At 38.7% G+C, this 20,987-nt stretch overlaps 1 protein-coding gene across 1 annotated transcript in view; it reads right to left on the reverse strand.

The window, feature by feature from the left end:
- Nucleotides 1–115: 115 nt before the first annotated feature.
- The window catches only part of SH2D4B (SH2 domain containing 4B), a 72,279-nt gene continuing 51,407 nt past the window's right edge, over nucleotides 116–20,987 (reverse strand). Inside the window, exons 7-8 of the mRNA XM_056352940.1 lie at nucleotides 8,287–8,507; nucleotides 116–5,766 (exon numbers count right to left, since the gene is read on the reverse strand). Of these exons, the coding sequence (XP_056208915.1) occupies nucleotides 5,674–5,766; nucleotides 8,287–8,507 (314 nt within the window). The 3' untranslated portion in view covers nucleotides 116–5,673. The remainder of the gene's footprint in view (nucleotides 5,767–8,286; nucleotides 8,508–20,987) is intronic.

A 20,987-nucleotide genomic window follows, 5' to 3' on the forward strand; every position in this document is an offset into this window, starting at 1 on the left:
ATGTTGTCTTCATTTAAAACTACTGGAAGAAATTCCAAGACAGAAGAAACCAAACTCATTGAAGGCTCCAGCCTAGTAGAAAATTTGCACTAGCTATGGGTCATAATGTAAACACACAAGCTGCAGGACTAATCACTAGCAGTAAACAAATATTTGAAGAGAAGGTTTAACACAGCACTTACATGGCAAGAAATTAGCTATAAAAATCCATCACGCATCATTACCATGAGACTATGTATCCAGAAGACTCATCTCAGGAAACACAAATCAAACATTTGGTCAAGTGCAAACACCTCATTCTCCAATTGATAGCCCAGCCAGGGACACATTACTTATAGGAGGTCACTGACCCTATCCCCTTTGGAAGGGAAAAAGGAATCTTAAAACGAAGGCTTAATAAAATAGAAAAGTCAGTCCTTGAAAATCGTTGAAAAATAACGTCCAAGCTGTTAATTATGCAAACAAATTTATTCATTCAAGAGAAGAGAAGAGAAGAGAAAAATTTCTCCCACTGTGAATTACCACATTACACCTGAGATCAGGTTTGTGTTGTGGCATTCTGTAAAGAGAAGAATTTAGACTGCAGTGAAATGTGGTGTAACTCTATTAATGCTCTATATTCAGTGGGGACTTGAGGGAAGAATGAGCAGAAGTGGATCCCTAGTTCATACAAAACTGAATTGTTTTACTGTAGTCAGTGTATTAATCTTGGCTCACCTCAGCAACGAAATAGATTTTGTTAATTTGATTCAAAGTCACTGAAATCCAGTGGAATTTCTCACTCCAAATCTGGTCTTTGGAAACAGTTTCTTCTCAGTAAATCTGAAAACAAACCCTGTTATAACTAAAATTTTTAGGTCTCTCTTTCTTAATGCACAGGCTATATTCTTTTGCTCGGTACTTGTTCAGCACAATAGAGATTTACCACTTCATAGTTGCCCTGGATCTTTTATAAAGCTAATATGCAAATACACATACTACATAATTGTTTCATTACAGTAATTATAAGAGGTAATAGACTGGCATCGACATTCTTCGAATAGCCTTGAAAATCTCACCCATGGTTGCTGTCAATTTCTTTGCTTGGTTTTTGCTGTCTTTTAGAGAAGAGAGAGGTATTAAATTGGAGATGTCCATGTACAATAACAGATTAAAAAAAAAATTATAAAGAACAGATGCATATGTGGATCCAAGAAGAAGCAAGAATAAATCCTCAAGAGCTGCTTTTTCAACGATATTTGCAACCAAGCTTGGGACCTTGTGTGCCATATTTTATTGCTGTGAAACAGATATGAAGAAAAGTTCAGCTCATTTAGAAGTTTTAAAGTTTTCCTTATTGCTGTAACATTTTTCCATATGAAACAGAATTACCATAATAGGTATCTCAGTACATTCCCAGCAGTCTCATTGACAAGAAATATTGACAGGAAATCTTATAATGGAAATCCATAACATGCACCTCTTCCAACTCAACAACAGCTAACACTAGAAAAACGGATCAGAAAGCAAGACTTGAAGATCACTCTGTAACAGAATAAAGCTAGCCTTTCCAGACAATGAAAGTGCAGCACTAAAAACATTTGTATACAGTGATGAGCAGCTTCAGACAGCACTAAATGTAGAGGCAGACAGTGTGAAGCACATGCAGCATTCAAGGCTGCAGTATGGACCATCCCAGCTCTTACAGACTGAGAGTGTAAAATCTAGCTCAAATGTAGATTTAGCTCAAAACACTTGCAGAGTGAAAGGGAGGTAGCAGCGCCCAGTCTTTCAGAGCAGCAAAACTACAACATGCTTTCAAAACAATGGGATAAGCACATTTTTCCCTTCCTTGTTAATTTTCCATTTTTACTCCACTGCTTTCTCCTCTATACTTCCTACTAACTGGTTACCTTTCAATAGTCCAATTTTTAATTCTTTTTCCGAAGGCAACAAGAAGCATTTGTTAGCTTAGAAAACATCTCTACACCTGTACTTTGCTCACAGCCCTCAAGTATATTGACAGCAGCTGCACATCTCTACCAAGGAAAGATTCTGTTCTTCTTAACTTCTGCTTGCTCTGATCTCCTTTTATTTCCTTCAAAATTTATCTTCGGTTAAGATGCACTGCATTTTATTGCTGCTGTTTCTGGTTATGTATTGTTGAGTTTTTCTTTCCTGGTAACTATGAATTGGCTGGCTATTTTTCATTATTTCTGTAGGGCTATGAAAAAAGGGGAAAAAAAGCAATTCCTTCACTTGAGAATTCTGACATTTATTAGCATAATAAAACTCTCAGGTGAAATTGCAGTTTTCCAAGTAATTTCATTTGCAGGAGAATTTACAAGGGATTTATTTTAAAGCCAGGTAAAACCTAGAATGAGAAATGAATGGAATTCAGAAAGAAAAAAATAGAAAATTAAAAGTAGGAAATGTGCTCCAAAGTGAAAATGATGATGCTGTTGTGGTGTTAATTACATCACAAAAGGACACATAAACTAAGTAGCTGGTATTTCCAAGCCCGCTTATCAGATAAACAAAACACAAGCAGTTGAAGTGTGTCACTAAAAATAAATAGCTGGATGATTATCAGTCTCTGAATGTGAATTCCTTATGGAACATGTTCTTCAATATTCTGTCTATAAACATTCCCAACACTGTGTATAATAGGTTGAGTAAACTTCCAAAAACTTTGGAAATTGCATGTCTTCTTTTCCAGCTTACCTAGCACCTTTTCTAAAGAGAAGGAGGCATTTCATGCCACCTTTTTTTTTTCTTTTCTTTTCAACAGTTCATGAAGGTAAAACACCAGTCTGCAAGGATGTCTAGGTGTTTAAATACCACCTTAATTACTCAGTACCACCTTTAGACCCTCAGCCCTATGCAGCCAGCTGCTGCTCTCTGGCCTCAGAGATACAGTCTATAGGTACCTACATTTTTTACTTTAAAAAAAAATCCCTTTCTGTTCTCCTTTAAAGCAGAGCTCCAGTTGTTCTGTGAGGGAACATGTGCAGCTGTGAAGAACCTGAGGCTGAGGTGCTTCCTGAGATGCATATACAGAGGGAGCAAGAGCAGAGCTAGTTTCTCAAAGGAAGCAGCTGGTAGATAGTGGGGCTCTTTGGAGGAGGTAGATTGTACTTAGTGAACATCCTATTAGAAAAAAGCAACTTACTCTGTGATTTATTTTACAGAGTCCATATTTGAAGCACAGTGAATTACTCTGTGCTGAACTTCACATTCTGTTTGCTGGATTCAATGTTTCTATATACAGGTATATAGAATACAGGTGTATTCTGATCCCAGATCACACATTCCAGGCTTCTCATTTAATGGAGACTATAAATCCTGCTGGAGGCCTACATAAGGTTACTATGTTGAGAATTGCAGAGCTGCATTCCACTTCAAGAATCTAGCCCCTTGGTGACCTGCAAAGGAGCACACTTTAACAAAATTCCAAGACCATTTGGGTACCTTGACCCTTTAGTTATCTGCCAAGTCACTTTGTTTCTTAAGGTATCAGACATACCTAAAGAATGTCCTACTTCTGTAAGCCTACTTGCTGTGAAAAGCCCAGCTGTCATCTTATCTGAGCACTGTGCACTAAGAACAGCTGCTCCAGCAAATAAGCATTGCTTATTTGCTGTGTCCTGGTTTTCTTTGTTATGAGGTACTAACAGTAACTATTTAAAACCTCCAGAGCCAGTCTCCCAAGTGATTTAATACAGCAACTGTCCAGCTAAGTCTCTGTGGGAAAGTTTGTTAGAATTTTCTTTTCATGGGTCACAAACATTGATGGATTAAATCACACAAAAAGCAATGTTAACAAAAGAAAATTTTCCTGAACAATGAAGTTTGTGTGCAAAAATCTGAACTTTAACATGGGCTAACTGCATAACTGATTATGAAAAAAGTTGATATTTCCACAGGTATTTATTATTATTGTGGCACCTTAAATAGATGATGTGCTTTATAAGCTTGGACAAGTTTCTTTTCCTAAATGAGCTTACCATCTAGGTCAACGTATAGAAGGCAACCGTGAGTCCAGAGAAATGACTGCTTGAGGAGAGATAGATTTACACGGGGTTTGGGAGGGAACTCTACACTGGGATTTGGAAGGGAACCACGCAGGAATTCAGAGACTGCCCAAAACAGTAGCATACAGAAATATACTCAGTGTGCCTTTCCTACGTGTTCAGAGATTCCCAGGAGAAAATGAACCATGGATAACAAATATATGTAGCGGTCTGCTTTACATCTCAAAATACACATCACATACAAAAAGGTACTGAGAAACCGCCTGTTAAAGGCATGACTATGAGACTATGCAATAGGTATACAACTATTTCCCTCACGTCCCACCTCACTCAAACAAATCAGTTGCATACAAAACCGTCACAACCCTGTTACTTGAAACGTTGCCCTGCAAAACAGATGTTGGGAACTGAAAAGAACAATTCTATACCCAGCAGTTATCTATCTGGCCATTCATGGGAACAGAGCAAGGAGCACGGGAAGGTAATAGTAACAGTTTAACTACATTTCCTGAACTGGCTGCCTCAATAGTATCCAGCTCACCAGTAAAACAATACAGGACCATATCTATGCCGTGTGTCAGCCCGGAGTGAAAGGATTGCTAAGACACAAATTTCAGGAGGGCAAGTCAACTACTGTGATGAGATTATTTTGCTTATAGTCCAAACACTAAGCAACTGCTCCACAGATCTAGACTAAAACTCTGTTTTCATGGGTTTTAGTACGTATAACAAATGGATCAAGAACACATTGTGTGGCTTTTTTTAAAAAAAAAACCCCATGAAATAGCATAATGATAATATAATTAGTTGTATCTTTTCTATGGATAAATATACCACCCTCACCTTCACTCATAGCTTAGCTACGGAAAAATACCTGGCCCTATAGCAAAGTAAAGCTAGGAATCTCCAGCACGTATCTTGCACAGCAGAAGGCAGAAAACATGACAAGGCCAGTGAGAGGAGCTGTTGTTACTGCAAATCAAACTGCTTTCATCAGAATAACTAGTTCAGAATAAACTGACCACTTTCTGTCCAGGAGTAAAATTCTTTCCAAGGCTGTTGGACTGCATGAAATTGTAAATAAAATGTGAACGACCTTATTCTGTCTCTACTGTGGGGAACTTTGTAGGCCTGAACTCAAAAACAGATGGCAAGTTTCCAGCTACACCTAACCACTTAAGCAATCACAAACTGCAAAAGGATGTTCTAAGACTGTCTCTTTTGTTATCAAAAGTGCACCAACCGGCAAACCTTTCTTTGGAAAAAAGAATCTGTTCTCCAATACCGGAACTTCATACAATACTGTGAGTAGTTACCGCCCATACTTGTTGCTGCATTTTGCATTTTCAATCTCAGACATTAAGAAAATTAAGATAGGAACTTAGCATCCAGCGCAATTGGCCACAACCCCTTGAAAAATTTCTGGGAACAGTCCTCATTTGTAATGTGCCAGTATTTTCTCACCTTTAAAATGTTAGCAATACAAATAATGATGATAATTCAGATGCAAACCAGAAAAATTTTGGGCCTTCTAATGAGGATAATTTTTGGCCACAAGACCAGTGGCTTTGAAAGTTTGTTAACTATTTTTCAATGTTTAATTTTGTAGCTATCTATTACTACAGGTATCCAGAATGCATTCCTGTTAGTCCTGGATCCGTTATTCAAATAAAGGGCTGTAGTCTGGCGGATTCCTCTGCTGTCCACATGGCTCCAGTAGTAGCTCCCCACCTGAGGATGTGATAATTTCTTCCTAGAAAGATAAAACCGATTAAAATGTCAAAGGTATAAGCCTTTCCCTGTCTTCTAAGAAAAGCAACTGATAGCAATAAAGACCATCACTCCACTGTAATTGGTAACCAATTATGAGTAAATGCTTGGTGAAGTACAAACCACATCACATGTTTTTGAGACGGTCATGTGGAAGTAAACACAAAGATTTAGCAATGATCTTGGATTAGGTTATTGCTGCTTTGCACACAGTATTTAAATGCAATTAATAATAAGAGAAAATGCACACTCATACCCTCTTCTGTAGGAAGTTTGTTCTTCCAGCTAATGGTTACCACCCCCTTCTGTCAACTGAGTTGCTTGAGTGACCTCTTCTTAATATTTTTTAAAGCAAAACGAAGCAGGTTTAGATGAGCCCTGCTCGTTTTGACTGAAAGTGAAAAGGACCCTCAAGGAGAAGTCCATGCAACTTTTGGGGTGGGGAAGTTTTTTCTTGCCAAAAATAGTCCTGAGGAAGCGGTAACTTTTCCAAACAATATAGCAATAGCCGCAAGAGAAAGTATGCCTGCAGCACAACCATTTACATGAAGATTGCAGAGCTGGTTACCAGGAGGTTTGGGACACTTGACAATGTACTTCACCGGAAAGGGCAGGCAGAAAAGCTTCAGAGAAAACCATGTGAGAGACAGGATAAGATGCCTCCTGAAGGGATTGCCAGAGACCAGTTTTAATATAGCTATTAAGCTAGACGGTTACAAGAGAATTGTGTGGTGATGTTAAAGTTGAACCAGTTTCTCTGATGGGCTTACTACAGTGGGAGCTGTTAACTATTACCAGGGGACAGCTAAGAAAACTTTTTTTTTTTTTAAATGTCAGGAACCAAAAGCCATTCTGCTTCTGACAAGTGCCCTGCTGCTGTCTGTAAATAGCTGTGTTTCTAGTACAATGATTGCTGAGGATGAGCTGTGATGATAACACAGGAACACAGCTGGAGCAGAGATGGTTGGAATCAGTTGTCACCATCACTCCTCTCCAGCAGCACAGCGGACACTACTTTAGCCAGAGCTCCTATATCCAATGGCTGATAATCTGCATTTGAGGTGTTGTACGTGTGCTTTTCTTTCTCTGTCAGGGCCCTGGTTTATAGACTCTTTCCAGTTGTACTGGGTCTGGCTGGGATGGAGTTGACTTTCTTCTCAGCAGTCTGTATAGTAGTGTGTTTTGAATTTGTGGCTTTATAAAACAGTGTTGATAACACACTAGTGTTTTGGCTATTGTTGATCAGTGCTTGCACAGCACCCAAAGCTTTCTCATTTTCCTACTCAGGCCCTTCTGGCAATGAGTAGGCTGGCACTAAGGGAGAAGTTGAGAGGGGACACAGACCAGTTGGTTGACCCAAACTGGCCAAAAGGATATTCCATACTGTGTGTCACACACAGCAATAAAAACTGGGATGGAGGAAGACGGGCCTTGGGGAGTTTGGCTTCCAACGTGGCCATTGAGAAAGAATTTCATCAAATCAGGGGAGGATGTATTTTTTGGTGAAATGTGTCACCTACTAGTCTCCCATGTGGAAATATAATGTCATAGTGATCTGTGACGGGATGCTAAGGCAACACCGAAGAAATGTTGTGAAGTAGCTGCAAAAAAAGAAGTATTCTAAAAAGAAGGGAAATTAGAAGAAAAATAACCTCTGCTTAGTGTCTGTGAGACTGAATACTGAAAAAATGAAAAGCTGTGAAGGAGGAGCAAAATGTTAACAGAATTCATATGAAACAACAGTGAGAAAAGCATAAAAAAGGCAAGAGAACTAGAAAAGAGAGGATGAATAGAAGTTTTAAGGGTGGCTAAGAAAAAAGCAGAATTAAAACTGATGAAGATGTGGAGACATGCAAGATGATGAAAACAAGCTATGCTATCAGAAACAGTGCTACTGTTTAGTCAGTCTGACAAAAAAGAAACACAAGTTAGAAGCAGAGTAATTCAAACTCATCTAAAGTCAAAGAACAGTAGTAAATTACTCCTGTAAGAGTTTTTTGGATAAAGGAATGACCTTAGCACATCTCCAAGAGAACCCTTCCATGTTCCCTTCTTTACTGCAGGGTGCCACTCCTTTGCTTTTGCATGTTACAGCTCCCGCATTAAAGGTCAAAAAATGCTGAAATTTCATTGAGAGACCATTCTATGGTATTTCCAGTCCAATTTTGCACAGCAAAGCGGGCCAAAAAGTGTTAGCTCTGTCAGTCCTTATAATAAGGTCCATTTTCAGCCCAGGAGAGCATACATTGTGTAAGAATCTGCTTAGAAGGGGACACAAATACATGCTGAAGCATTCAAAAGAAGAGGAAAAGCCTTCTGATTCACTGCAACAAAAGACACAAACTACAAATGTTACAGCTTGGCTTAGTGTAGAACATGTATGTATATTCTTTTCCCCACTATGGCTACTACTACTTTTCAGTGTGGTTTCAAATTACATGATTCCTTTCTAAATTATTAATCCATTCCACTCAGCTATTGACCTCTACCTAGCAAGTGTTACCTTGTGAAAATCAATAAGATCTGTCAGTGTTGCATGTCGGTTTGGATCTACCCCCAAGAAGCTGTAAAAATCCCCCGAAGCATCAACCAGGAAGTGTTTGAACCCACTTTGCTGGCGATAAGACAATGCATAGCCCCAGATCTTCTCGCTGACCCGCACTAGGAATGTTCCTTCAGATTTATTCATCAACAACTCTTCTGCCTCCTGGCGGCTGATAATACCTGGCAAGAAAAAACCCTATAGTTATAAAGAAAACAGGTCTGTCAGAGTAAATAAAATACAACAAATGCAGAGCAGAAGTGTAATGAAAGTGGCATAACTTCCCCAGATTGAAATGTCTGTAGGAGGAGTTAGAGCTACGGAGACACCATTTATGCTATTCTTTTCCGAAGGACAGCTGTAAGAGTTTTGGTGGAGTCTGGTGGGATATGCTTTTTAATTATCTGACTAAGAATTGCTTTTTCCCATCCTTACTGCTTTTTCAAAGGAAGTGCACAAACACAACTGGCCTATCAGACCAGTGACTTCTGTACAAGTGATTGCACAGATACTTGCAATTTTGTTGCAGTACTTCTGACTGTTGCCTTACAACTGCTTTATAGGTCTTACAGAAGGAATATAAAGCAAGTGCCAGGAGAAAAAGCATTTTTCTCGTTTTGTACATCCATCCATACACACTCATCCATAGATGGGCTTGTATTTCTAGGGAACACTGTCACAGAGCAAAACAAGAAACAAAGATCACAGTCCTTTCCTTCTGGGGCATTTCAGGCTTAATATCGGAGTACGTATCAGTAGAATCAGTGTCCTCTAGCTACAAACTGTAGCCATGAGCTAAACAGAGTACCAACACAAAGAAAAGATTGAATACTGTATTTGTTGACTAGATGTGAGCTCATCTTTACAATTCATAACAAACAATAATGAGTTATGCACCCTGCTCCAGGACAAGAGAAAAAATTAGCTGGGGCTTCTTGCAGTGCGTAACTGTCACCACCCGGTGGTCATTTTCTCTATGAGCCAATTTACCTCTCAGGGAACAAACTGTCTCCCCATATCCTGGTCACCAAACAGTTGTTTTATAGATGAATTCCTTCCTTTGCTGTACAACAAACTTATTTGTCAGCGCAAAGAAGGATCACAAATTCAGATTATCAGAGTATGCAAGGGAAAAAAGTTTAACAGGGGTAGAGCTTTCAAGAACTTTCTCATTTTATTCTGCTGTGTTGGAAAAATCTTCTTTTCTTTCTTCCTGATCCTGGGACACAACACTGAAGTTGCTGGTACTCGCTTGCAAACAGGGTATAACAGATAAACCCCATTCTGATCACACCCCATGTAAAAGGTGTGATCAGAATTTCACCAAGCAGTGAACTGGTTGTACCATCCTAGAGAGCTGGGTTCTAATTTGTCTGGTAGGCCTAGAGGACAGTGAGCTCATGCCTCACAATTATTTGTGAAATACCAGATGCTCACTTTAATCAGGAACAGATGTTGAATTAGGCCATCCTGAATGTGAACATGGCACCAATTTCAATAAATAATATATGTACATGTTCCAAAGTTACTCTCTGTGAAGCTAAACTTTCTCAAAACAATGCATGTAGTATTTAATGGAACTTGTAGGATAGGATAGATTCCTACGCCTGTCCTAGTGAGAGATCCATGGAGTCTGGGTACTGAAAAGCCACATTGGTTTACTGTAATGCTAACCATGCCCAGGGCCTACCTGAAAGACCAAATTTTGGGATGCTCTAATTAAGCCCACAAGGAAAATTATGCCTCTGGGAGACATAGGAAGGGACTGGGGAGATCTGGGTCCTAAAAGCAAGCACTGTCTGATGTTAGGAAAAGCAAAAAAGCATCTTCTTTCAGCTTTTGTCTACTTTGAGACAATGAATTTTTTTTTACGGTTTTACTTGGTGCAGTGATGAACACAGCAAGGGCTCAATCTCAGCGGGGCTCAAGAGGTCACTACTGAAATATCCTCAGTACCAAGAAGAAACATACACATACATACTCTGCTGAATGATGCTGGAGGATATTACATCATCTTTGCACCAGCCACGCAAAACAGGCAATAAACATGCAAACATACACATTTGTTTAGAAAGAGCATGCAACTGCTCAGCCAACAGTGTCATTTACTGCACTTTGCAGATCTATTTTTTTATTACAACTATTCCAAAATGAATTGTTATAAAGTCGTGAACTCTGTTCACATGAAAAGATAGTACTAATATGAATCCATATGACACAGCATGTTACGTGAAGCTGTATCACTAGATTCCAATACCAGGTGCCACGTGCCAAGAATTACACAAGAATTATTCTGAAATTACACGCTTTGTTAATCCAGTCTTCTCTCAAATTGACCTTATTTAAAAATACAATGAAAGGTTTTATTAGTGATTATGATGCCTACTTCCTTGACAAATCTCTGCTAGAAATACATGTAGATGAGCCACACTAAGAACCTCAGAGCATTCAACGATACAGGAATCCATCACCAGCAAATCCTACATCAATTCCAATAATCAACGTTCATACTGTAATGCTAGTTTACAATCATGCTGGTAACGTCTGGGATAGGAACTGGGTGCTGTTACAACTACCCCTTCTCTAAGCAGCGTTAGAACTGTTTATGCAGCCCTGCCAGGGAATGAGGTGGCCTAGACAATTTAGCACCTATAAAAACAGAGGGTTGGTAAAAAAAGAGAGTTGTAGAAAAAGAGGTTTTGTATTACATGGTGAAAATTATTCTTAGGATATTTATAGGGTTTGAATGACCATCACTATCAGGCATATAATATGAAATTTGTTTAGCATTGATTAGTTTAATGCTGAACAATCTGTTCATCTACTCTTAACTCTCACCAGTACAGGTAAAGCACTGCAGGCTTCCACATGATGTTATCTTCTTTGCCAGACCTTATTTTTGTTCTGGGTGCTTTATATCATTGAGTAGGTGAGAAATGCTACATTGCTTACAGCCAAGTTCTTTTCTGTTTTTATTCTCTTTTCTGCTAAAGATGGTGTAATAATTTATCAGCCAGCTGCTCTCTTCCCTTTTTCTCTCCTGATTCTGTTAACAGCTCATGAGAAACCATCTTTCCCCGCCACCTCCTCCCCCTCTCTGCCTCCCAGTTATTTTATTTTTCTCTGGTTCAATTCTTCAGTGGGTGGTGATTGCAGCACTGAAAGTCTCCCTCCACCCTTTAAAAAATGTTATACTGTTCTCAAGATAACTAGAAAAACAGTGGCACTGTTCACGCCTGAGAAAAGTTGTAGAGAAATAGACAACATCTGTGAAACCCCTACATGAACATTTAATATTGTCTGAATTAAGGTCAAGAAACCTTGGTTTCCCAAGACTCTGGTAAGAAGTTTAGATCCATCAGTGCTCTTATTTGTGCTAGTTAGGATATTAATTTGAAATATTAACTGGAAAAGAAACCACTGGTGCTTTGAAAGCTGATGTTCCCCTCTAATTCTTGCTAATCTCTTAGGAAAAAAAAAAAGGCAACATCTTAACGTCTTCACTCGGTGTAAAGTGACACTGTGTCAAAAGCAATAATCCTTTCACATAAGCACAACTTTGCAAATTTGTTTTAAAATATATACCTCACAATTACTTATCATCAGTATCATAGTTTCAGATTGTCACGTGGCCAAATACAGACTAGCATATTGGACAGCAGTTAGCTACCCCACTGAACCTCACTCACATCTTCTACCTGTCATGCCAAATAATAGAGTATACAAACTGCTGCTGTCTGTAGTAAACTGTAAGAGAACTGTAAGGTTTTGACTGGGACAGGATCAAAAGTGTATGCGGCTCCTCTTGAAAGCATGGAAACTCTATCAGCTGGCTTGAATTTTAGCCCCTTGCCCCCCAAATTCACTGCATGCACCTATCTATGTTACAAGCATCTACCTGTACACTTTAAACATGTTGGTTTTGCAGTGCTTATACCTAGTAACATTTTTGATCCTTAGCAAGAAAATAACATTTTGCAAGACAGTTATTTCAAATCATAGGACGTTCATCATCAACTGACTTGTTCCTAATTAACAGCTTCATTTTTAAAAACAGTTCCTGTAATGACAATTTGTAGATAGGCAAGTCTTAATATTTTTGTTGTAATTATGTTCTTTTTACTGCCACCAATCTTCCAAAAAGGGGAAAGAACATCCTAACATTTAAAGTATATTAAGCGCATGGAGTGTCCGTTTTGAGTTTAGTGGGCACAGCTAAAAAATCTTGATGCTGCCTTCCAAGTTTACAGCAGCCTCAATACCAGAAAATGCTATTTGGAAATATTACGCAATGACACTTCAGCTTCCCACTCCTCCCTCAGCATTATCCTACATACTTCCTTGAGTGAAACTCAGGAGATAAAATACATAAATATTTGCTAAGAAAATGCCATAACAAGCATGAATCCAAACCAGAAAAGCTGATAAACATTGGCAACAAGGCAAGACTATATACTAGAAGTCTAAAATTACTCTTTCGATTATACAGAGCACAAAGTTACACCATGTCCATTGTTGTAATCTACCAGTGGTCAAACGTACTGAGTGTAATAACAATGTCAATACATAAAGATAATTTGGCCTTTCATGATCCATATATTTTTAAAATGCATATATGCATTTATATATGCCAAGAAGTCGAGTAAAATTAGAGGGGAAAATACAGGACAAACACATTGAAGTTTTCATTTACCCTTCTGCAATAGAAACTATTTGCTTAGCTGATGTTTTCTCTTTTCATATTTTTTCATTACCTTGATCTCAAACACTCTAGTGCATGAGGTTTTACTCACAGAGCAAAGCATCACAAATAGTGGCATGAATAAATATTAATGAGAGCATTCATGCCAAAAGTGCTTTCATGACCATTATGAAAAGCTTTCTATTTCATGCAAAATTGATTTGTTGAACAATTATGAATATTCACAGGTAGTCATGAGAGGAAAGAGACTTATCCTGTTTATACAACTTAAGACATCTAACCAGCAAGGTGTGTGATTTAGGTCACCAATCAAAATTAGGAGCAAGAGAAGCTAATACCAGTATCTCTTTTGTTTTCAGTGGGATTAGATCAAAGCCCATATGAATACAAATATCCTTGGCAATCATTACATGAATAATTCACATGCTAAAGGTCATACAGACACATTACACCTAGAGCAAGTGTAAACAATAAATAAATAAATGAGTAAACACAAGGAATTATGAGGAATTAGCAGATAACTCCCGACTAATGTAAAGGAGTATATTTGTCCGATTATACAGGCAGACCTAAACAGTAATTTGAAAGATAGTGATAAATTGGCACAAGGGTTAGAAGGATCAGTCTGCTAAGCACCAGCCAATCCCTTCCATTTTTTAAGGAACTGAAAATCTGAGCTAGACAGACATACTACTATAACTGTGCTACTTTGGAATAAAACGTTTCCCAAAGAGGAATAAACAAGCAAATTTTCCAAAAAAATTCAAATAAATTTCCTCTCTATGAGACTTAATTTGAGAGTCAAAAGTTGGATTACACCTCACCTTGAAAAAAGCTGAAACGAATTTCAAAACAAACTGCTATAAAAGCCAGAAAATAAATTTGTTTAGAACAGCTTTTAGGGTCCTGGGTATTTTTAATCAAAACAGGAAAGTTCCAGTTTGAGGAGAGGAAAATACATCATAGTTTTTTCTGTCTACTTCTTTAGAATAATAAAACACCAGTAGTTGGAAGTAAAGACCCTACCTACTCTGGACCAAAATATGAATAAAGGCAATCAGTTTTGAAAGAAATAATCAGAAAAGTAAACAGAAATTCAGAAGGGATTAAGCCAATTGCAGCCAGTTGGTTTTGGAAGAGCTGACAGCCTGTGTTAGCATCCCAGCATTAACATAAACCACTGTCAGGAGGCGCAGGAACAGCTTGTAAGAGCGCTAGTCTACGAACCTAATGGAGGGGGTCATAGATTTCAGAGACCACAGCAAAGGAAGATATACAGGAGGAACAAACACAAGCTAAGATGAAAACTGAAGTTGGGGAACTAAGGTTTAGAATAGATCTGAACTTTTTTAGATCTCATAATAAGGTGGGACAGTAAAGGCTTGAAACAAATGTTCAAATGCGTGACAGTAGCAACCAGCTCTGATCTAGAAGGTGAAAAATCCGGCTCCTTCAACCGCTCAGAAAGATCAAAAGCATAAAAGCAGGGAAGATGAAGTGATTGCTTCCCTGCAGTGCAAGAACTAGAGCAGCTGTGGTTTACGCTCTCAAAGAAAAGCAGTCTCTACATCACTCAAAGCAACAGTTTCCTCAGGCTGCGTTTTTCAATTCTCTCCCGCAGGTGCAAGTCTATATGTGGACTCTTAAGCTGGCTGAACATACTTCTGGTTGTTCATTCAGAAGGACACAATCTACAAAACTATGACGTCTAGACTGAATGCTTTGTTATCCTCCAGACTATTGATGTCACATATAATTTAAAGAACACTGTTATCAGTAATGATGGTTTATGGACTGATCTGCAACTGAAATAGCCAAAGGATAATGTACATATCTAGGTCATATCTTGTGCTTTCTCCAGCATTTACAGCAGGAGTAGCATGCAAAATTAAACACATGCACAAACATTTGCAGCAGTAGGATCTTACAGCATGCTACTGTATTAAAAAGGTTTCATCCTCTCCTTCTTCTCCTTCCTTTTAGTCACAATACTTTTTGGATGGTGCAACAAAACAAATAGCGGAAGAAGAGATCAATAGCATTGTGTGAGAAAAACTATGGCTGAGAGATAACAATAGCTCTGCCTCTGCTATTTCAGAATAGAAGCAATAAAGACTGCAAAGCAAAGCAAGGGAGTAAATCAAAGACAGCTGGTAATAGAAACAAAGCTGTTGAAGCTATTCACCATCTGCTGTTAAGGCAGGACAAGCTCACGTGGGACTAGGTCGTCAAAAGAGTTCTCTTCCCATTTAGGCACCAAAATAAATGGCCATGCTTTAAGAAAAAAAAAAACCCACAAAACCAAAAACCCAACAACCAACAAAAAATAAACAAACAAACCAACAACCTCAGCACAATGACTGTTTTTCTTTTTTTTCCCCCCAAACCTGGCCACAAGTGTTGTGGCAAGAGCCCAAGGGAAGAGCCAAGGGGCGCCGAGTACAGCTGGTGAGAAGACAGGTGTTTCATGCTGTGCTGCACGTTGGTAATCTAAGTTCTAGTAAACTGCATAGTATCCATAAATGTTACTATATAAAGGACTATAGGACTCTGTGCTGACAATAGCATCACAAAAAAGCAAAACCTAAAATATGAGTAAATAAACTAAAACCTTCTTTTCTGCATAGAACCGCAATAGGAGGCAAAGCTGGAATGTATTTAGAAATCAACAAGTGAAATGCACATCTGAAATACACTGGCTGTGTCATGGATAGGTTATCTGAGTACTCAGTGGTCAGTGCAGGGCACGGCACGACTCTTCTCTGAGCTACATAGGCAGAGTGAAGTGACACTGGCTAGGGAGCCCCTGGAAAAACCCTTCTTTGTTCCACATTCACCACCTTTTCTTCTGCGCAAGCTCAGGAGCAATGCGCACAGTAGCGTAGCTAAGATAGAGATAAACCTGTGCTGTTTGCTGTTGAAAGGTGAGGAGGAGTCTGTTACCTTCACCATTCCTCTCCTTTGTAACCATCCTGGTACATTTAAGATACACCAGTGAACCCCAGCAACCTCCCCAGTGGGCCTCACTTGGTATGGAAAGTATGCCTGGGCTACTTACAGACATGTATAGAAAATCAAAGCCCAGAGGAATAATGTTTTTCTGATAGAAAGAGATCTCTTCAGGCAAGGATAAGGCATACTGATAATGCACCATGCCCTAAAGAAGCTCTCCTTGAAGACTTATGTGGTCATAGGACTATCTTGAGCCTTTACACAGGAGAAATTCACCAAGGAAAAGTATCATCTGTAAAATATATATAGGCCTGTTTTGTTGTGGGTTTTTTTCTCTTTTTCTTCTCTTTTTTAATAATATGTATTCATATCTCCGTTCTGTCAGGATAAAGTAAGTCTCAGAATAAAGAAAACTCAGACCTCAGAAGCTTTCTTAATTCCCTAAGGCTGAGATGCCTTAAAGCAATTAAAAACCTACTAACATACTGAAAGAAATGGGTGCCTGACTCCCCTGGGAATCTTTGAAAATCCTATCTAAATGAGCAATGCAGTTAGAATCACAGAACGGTCTGGGTTGGAAGGGACCTTAAAGATCATCTAGTTCCAAGCCCCTTGGCCATGGGCAGGGACACCTTCCACCAGCCCAGGTCGCTCAGCTGGCTTTGAACACTTCCAGGGGTGGGTAACGTGGGTTCCAGCCCCTTCACGCAGCCAGCGGAACGTCCCTCCCTTGAAGGGGCACCCTCCCGCCCAAACTGCCACCGGCCGTGATCCCCGGGGCTGACGCTGTGGGAGCAGGGGGTGGCTGCCATTACCCTGTGGGTCTGGGCACTCCCCTGGGGTTCCCCAGCTCAGGAACCCGCGTAGCCTGCGACCTCCACAGAACATGCCTGCTCTGGAGCCGATCGCCTCAGCAAGTGACTGTTATAAGGGGTATTCCTCTTCAGGTTTACAGAAAATCAGATGTGCTACATCCATTGTTGCCAGTGTGGCTCACAGTTAATTCCCTATGCACTCTGGAGAAAATATACCCCTTAATTTTCTCCTTTAAAGTTCATTCTATACCCAAACTATCAAATACTCTAAAAACCCTTTACACTCACTGTCAAAATATTTATACCATATTCACTAACAGGCAGTGCAGCACATAAGAGATAGGCGTTTGCATTACTTGTCTGAATACACCGCTGGTATAATAGAGCTATAATTTTTTCTGTTAATGTCTCCTCAAAGCCTAGTGCTGGTTTCTTTCCTTTCTTTCTTTCACATCAGCCTATAGAATGCCATATAGACACCATTAGCCAGGAAGAAAACAAAGATTTCAAACTCCCTCTTTGCACATTATTGTCACCTATCAGAGGAGAAAAGGTAGCACAGAAGACCTTTAACCTTTTATCTCATATATATATATTTTCAGACTTGTTGCTTTAGAGATGGGCTCTTCTGACATGAAATCCCTTCATTAAACCTCTGCTATTACCATTTAATTTTTGTGAGTTTTCCCATCTGAACAGCTTCTGAAAAGAAGCTAATTTTTAAAAATGGAAGATAACCATTCCATTTTCTGTGGTTTCTCAAACTACATTCTCTGTGTAGTTCATCATGTATGATCAGTAAATTGACAGAAATTTAGGTGCAAGAATATCTAATTTTGTAATGTTTTCACTGACTGAAGTTAGAAGCCTCTATTTTCTAGTAAAGTCAATGCAAGACCAACAACAGGGAGGTTTCCAAGAACCTAAATAGGATGCATTACATAAACAGTACAAATATTATTGATAATGATGTTTTTTCCTTTGCTGATAGGATGACTGGAAAATATGCAAGTGTGTCTTTTAAAAAAACTAAAAAATAAAACAAAAAAAATCAGTAAATACTTCCAGGCCTATCCTAGATGCTGTTACATACATAGGTGTATTGACATTTCCTGTAAATGGCATGGAAAATAAGCATATTCATGAGGATGTCTGCCAACTCCAAATAAGAAACAAACATGCCTTGAGAAAATACACTAATCCGAATAGGGAACTTTGTTACAAACATTATTCCTGTAAGATGCGTTCACCCCCTTACAATACAAACGGGATTGAATTTTAATTCCTATTACGTGTGGAAAAGACAGCTGACTAAACAGACTATTAATAAACTTTTGTGATAGGTGCCTGATGCGACACATGTGAAGTAGATATTAAGACTTTACTGTATCTTCTGAAACATCAATTTTTGCTTAATCAGTAAAGCACACAGAAATACCTCACTAGAACAGCCTGGCAGGGCTAGAAATAGTACGGTGATGTAATACAAAAACACAGTAGACCAAAGTAGCTGATTTTAAGCTCTGATCCTGGTCCAGCAAAGAAAAACACATCTGCTCTGGTACAATAGTCACTGATACTGTGTTTTGTGTGAAAATTGAAAAGCGTGGCAGTTTTTTAGAAGGTTAGCGGTCAGTATTCACCATCCTTTCTCCAGGCAGGCAAAATACATTCATTCAGTCTTGGTCTTGAAAGCAACAGAGGAAAAAGAGAGGGAAATTCTAGCTTGTGGGCATCATTCATAAGCACTTCTTATCCACTTCACTTGTTTATGTTACTCACGTTGTTACTTCTCATTCAAATCCTCAAATTTTGCTGAATTTGAAAATGAGAGATAAAAAAATTTCTGGTATACAAATTAGATCTAAATCAAGGAAAAAAGATGAGAAAGCTGACCCGTGAGAGGATGAGAGAGCAAAAGCTCTCCTGGGATCTATTTACATTCTCATAAATCCAGCCATCAAAAGTCCTTGTTCCTCCTAAATACTTCTGAGGGCAGCGCAGACATGAAAATATACAGAAGACTGAGCTTTTACCAAACCAATTGCACAAAACTGAATAAAGCCCAGTGTGAGATTTTTTGTTACAGAAATCTAAAGCAAAGGTAAAGTAGAAGGATTAGTTAAAGGTAGTCTCTTTGTAGCCCCTTCCTGGCTTTGCACAACCCATTCTGAAGCAGCACTTCCAGATGACACTCCAGGGGGAACACGTGGACCGCAGACAAGAATAGTGCATGGAACAGCACTGCGCCCAGATAGCCTTAGCTGGGATGACACTCCTACAGAGACATGATTTGAGACATGGCTTCAAAGGGCCCGTTACTGGCTGATAGGTAGTTGCTGAAGGGGAGTTGGGAGGTACAGGTCTGAACACACAGAAACTGAGAAAAGTTTGTGAGGTTGGGGGAAATTCTATCTCGAATCAAAGGCTCCTTTAAAAAAGAATTTTAAGAAATATTCATGTAGAAGTAGAAATTATTAGCAATTCAAATAATTTCAAAATCATCGATCACTGGACACTTTGAATGCTGGAGGCATTAGAGTCAGAATTGAGCGCAAGTTCAATGCAAGCTGCATCTGGAACTTAAAACTCTAGACACCTGCTCACTTGTGTGTGTAAATGTTACCATTTCCCGCTTTCTGCAAGTGGAAGACAAGAATGAAAAAATTGCAAGCGTTAAAACTGCTGTCAGTCTCAGAGAGCGCTTCTGAAAAAAACATGTCTCAGATGTTTATCAGCTTGCCACTTCTCCCTTCCCTCAGGTATATGTGTACACTTAACCATCGAGATTTTCTTTGAAAACCAGTGCCAGAAGAAATACTTGCACTTGCAGATCAACAGGTGTTTAATCTCGACAAGAAAGACAAGTCAAACACAAAACTTCTACCTAGAAGGATAAACCATGCCAACCTTTAAAACAGCAAGCATATTTTACTAGCTCCAAAATAAGCATTACTGACTGAAGCGTGGAATACTTTTCAAAGCATGTAATTCCATAAGCACTATTTAAAAAATTAAATGCTAAAACATATACAATATATTTATTTTGGCACCAGGTTCTGCTTCTCTACTGCACATTTTATATACTGATGCTTCTTAAGGAGTAAGATGTTCCTCCTCAGATAATTCTGACATAAGAAAAACAAAATATGCTAAACCAAATTATATATGGTTTCACTTACAGTCTTACAGTATTGATATGTAAATCTTTTTTGATGCTTCCAAATTGTGAATACATGGATGCTTAGGCAAACAATCATTTATGTTTGCAAATGCAGACTGGATCCTTTATGTAATCAGCCCCTCTTCTGAAAACATGGCCACATTTAAGGTTGTATAAAACAGAGAGCAATAATGCACGTTCATTAAAAAGCCCACTGTGGTTAGCCCACCATCTGCATGCTTTATCATGAATATATCACTTCTAGAGGAAAACAGGGGACTGAATTCAGTGCCTATTAAATTCTTAATGTTTAGGCTGTGAGTGTGACGTTATACTGAATAAATGATATAATAAATCAACATAAAAACTCTGGCAGAACAGTTAGGGCCGGATTTGCTTTTGCCTTGGATGTCATGCAGTCATTTATTCTGTGGCGGCTTTGCGACCCATTATACCCATTTTCCCATCATGTAACAGAGTACAGAAAATACAGAGAAATTAAAACATCAGGCCCTTGTCCACAGAGACTGTATTGAGACAACCTGCCAAAAAGCTTTCTAATAATACTAATAAATGACTAAGAATTGTAATATGCTGTGATTTCATATCAAAAGGAATAAGTAAGACACGAACATTAAGTTCGAGTGCAGTTTTCCTGTGCCACTATTACTATAGCTGTAAATACCTGTGAAACATAGCCACTAAATTTACTAAATGAAGAAAATGAAAAAATTAGTTAATAGGATGATACTGGCAAATTTCATCAAGCCAAGGGAGAAGTAGCAAAATGAACAATAAGGTAATTCTTATATCTTAAGTTAATTGCACTGGAGGCTGCATGGTGCAGAGATTAACAATAAAAAGACAAGCAAATGCAAAGCAGCCCTATCTATATCACCACATTTTGTGGGTACTCCTGTCTTTATCAAAGCATCTCCAAGAACCATACAAAAAAAAAAAAAACCAAACCAAAAAAACCCCCAACAAAACAGGAAGGAAAAGCAGTGCATTCAGTCATGAGCTAAATTAT

The sequence above is a fragment of the Falco biarmicus genome, chromosome 9, assembly GCF_023638135.1.
Source record: "Falco biarmicus isolate bFalBia1 chromosome 9, bFalBia1.pri, whole genome shotgun sequence".
NCBI classification, from domain to species: domain Eukaryota; kingdom Metazoa; phylum Chordata; class Aves; order Falconiformes; family Falconidae; genus Falco; species Falco biarmicus.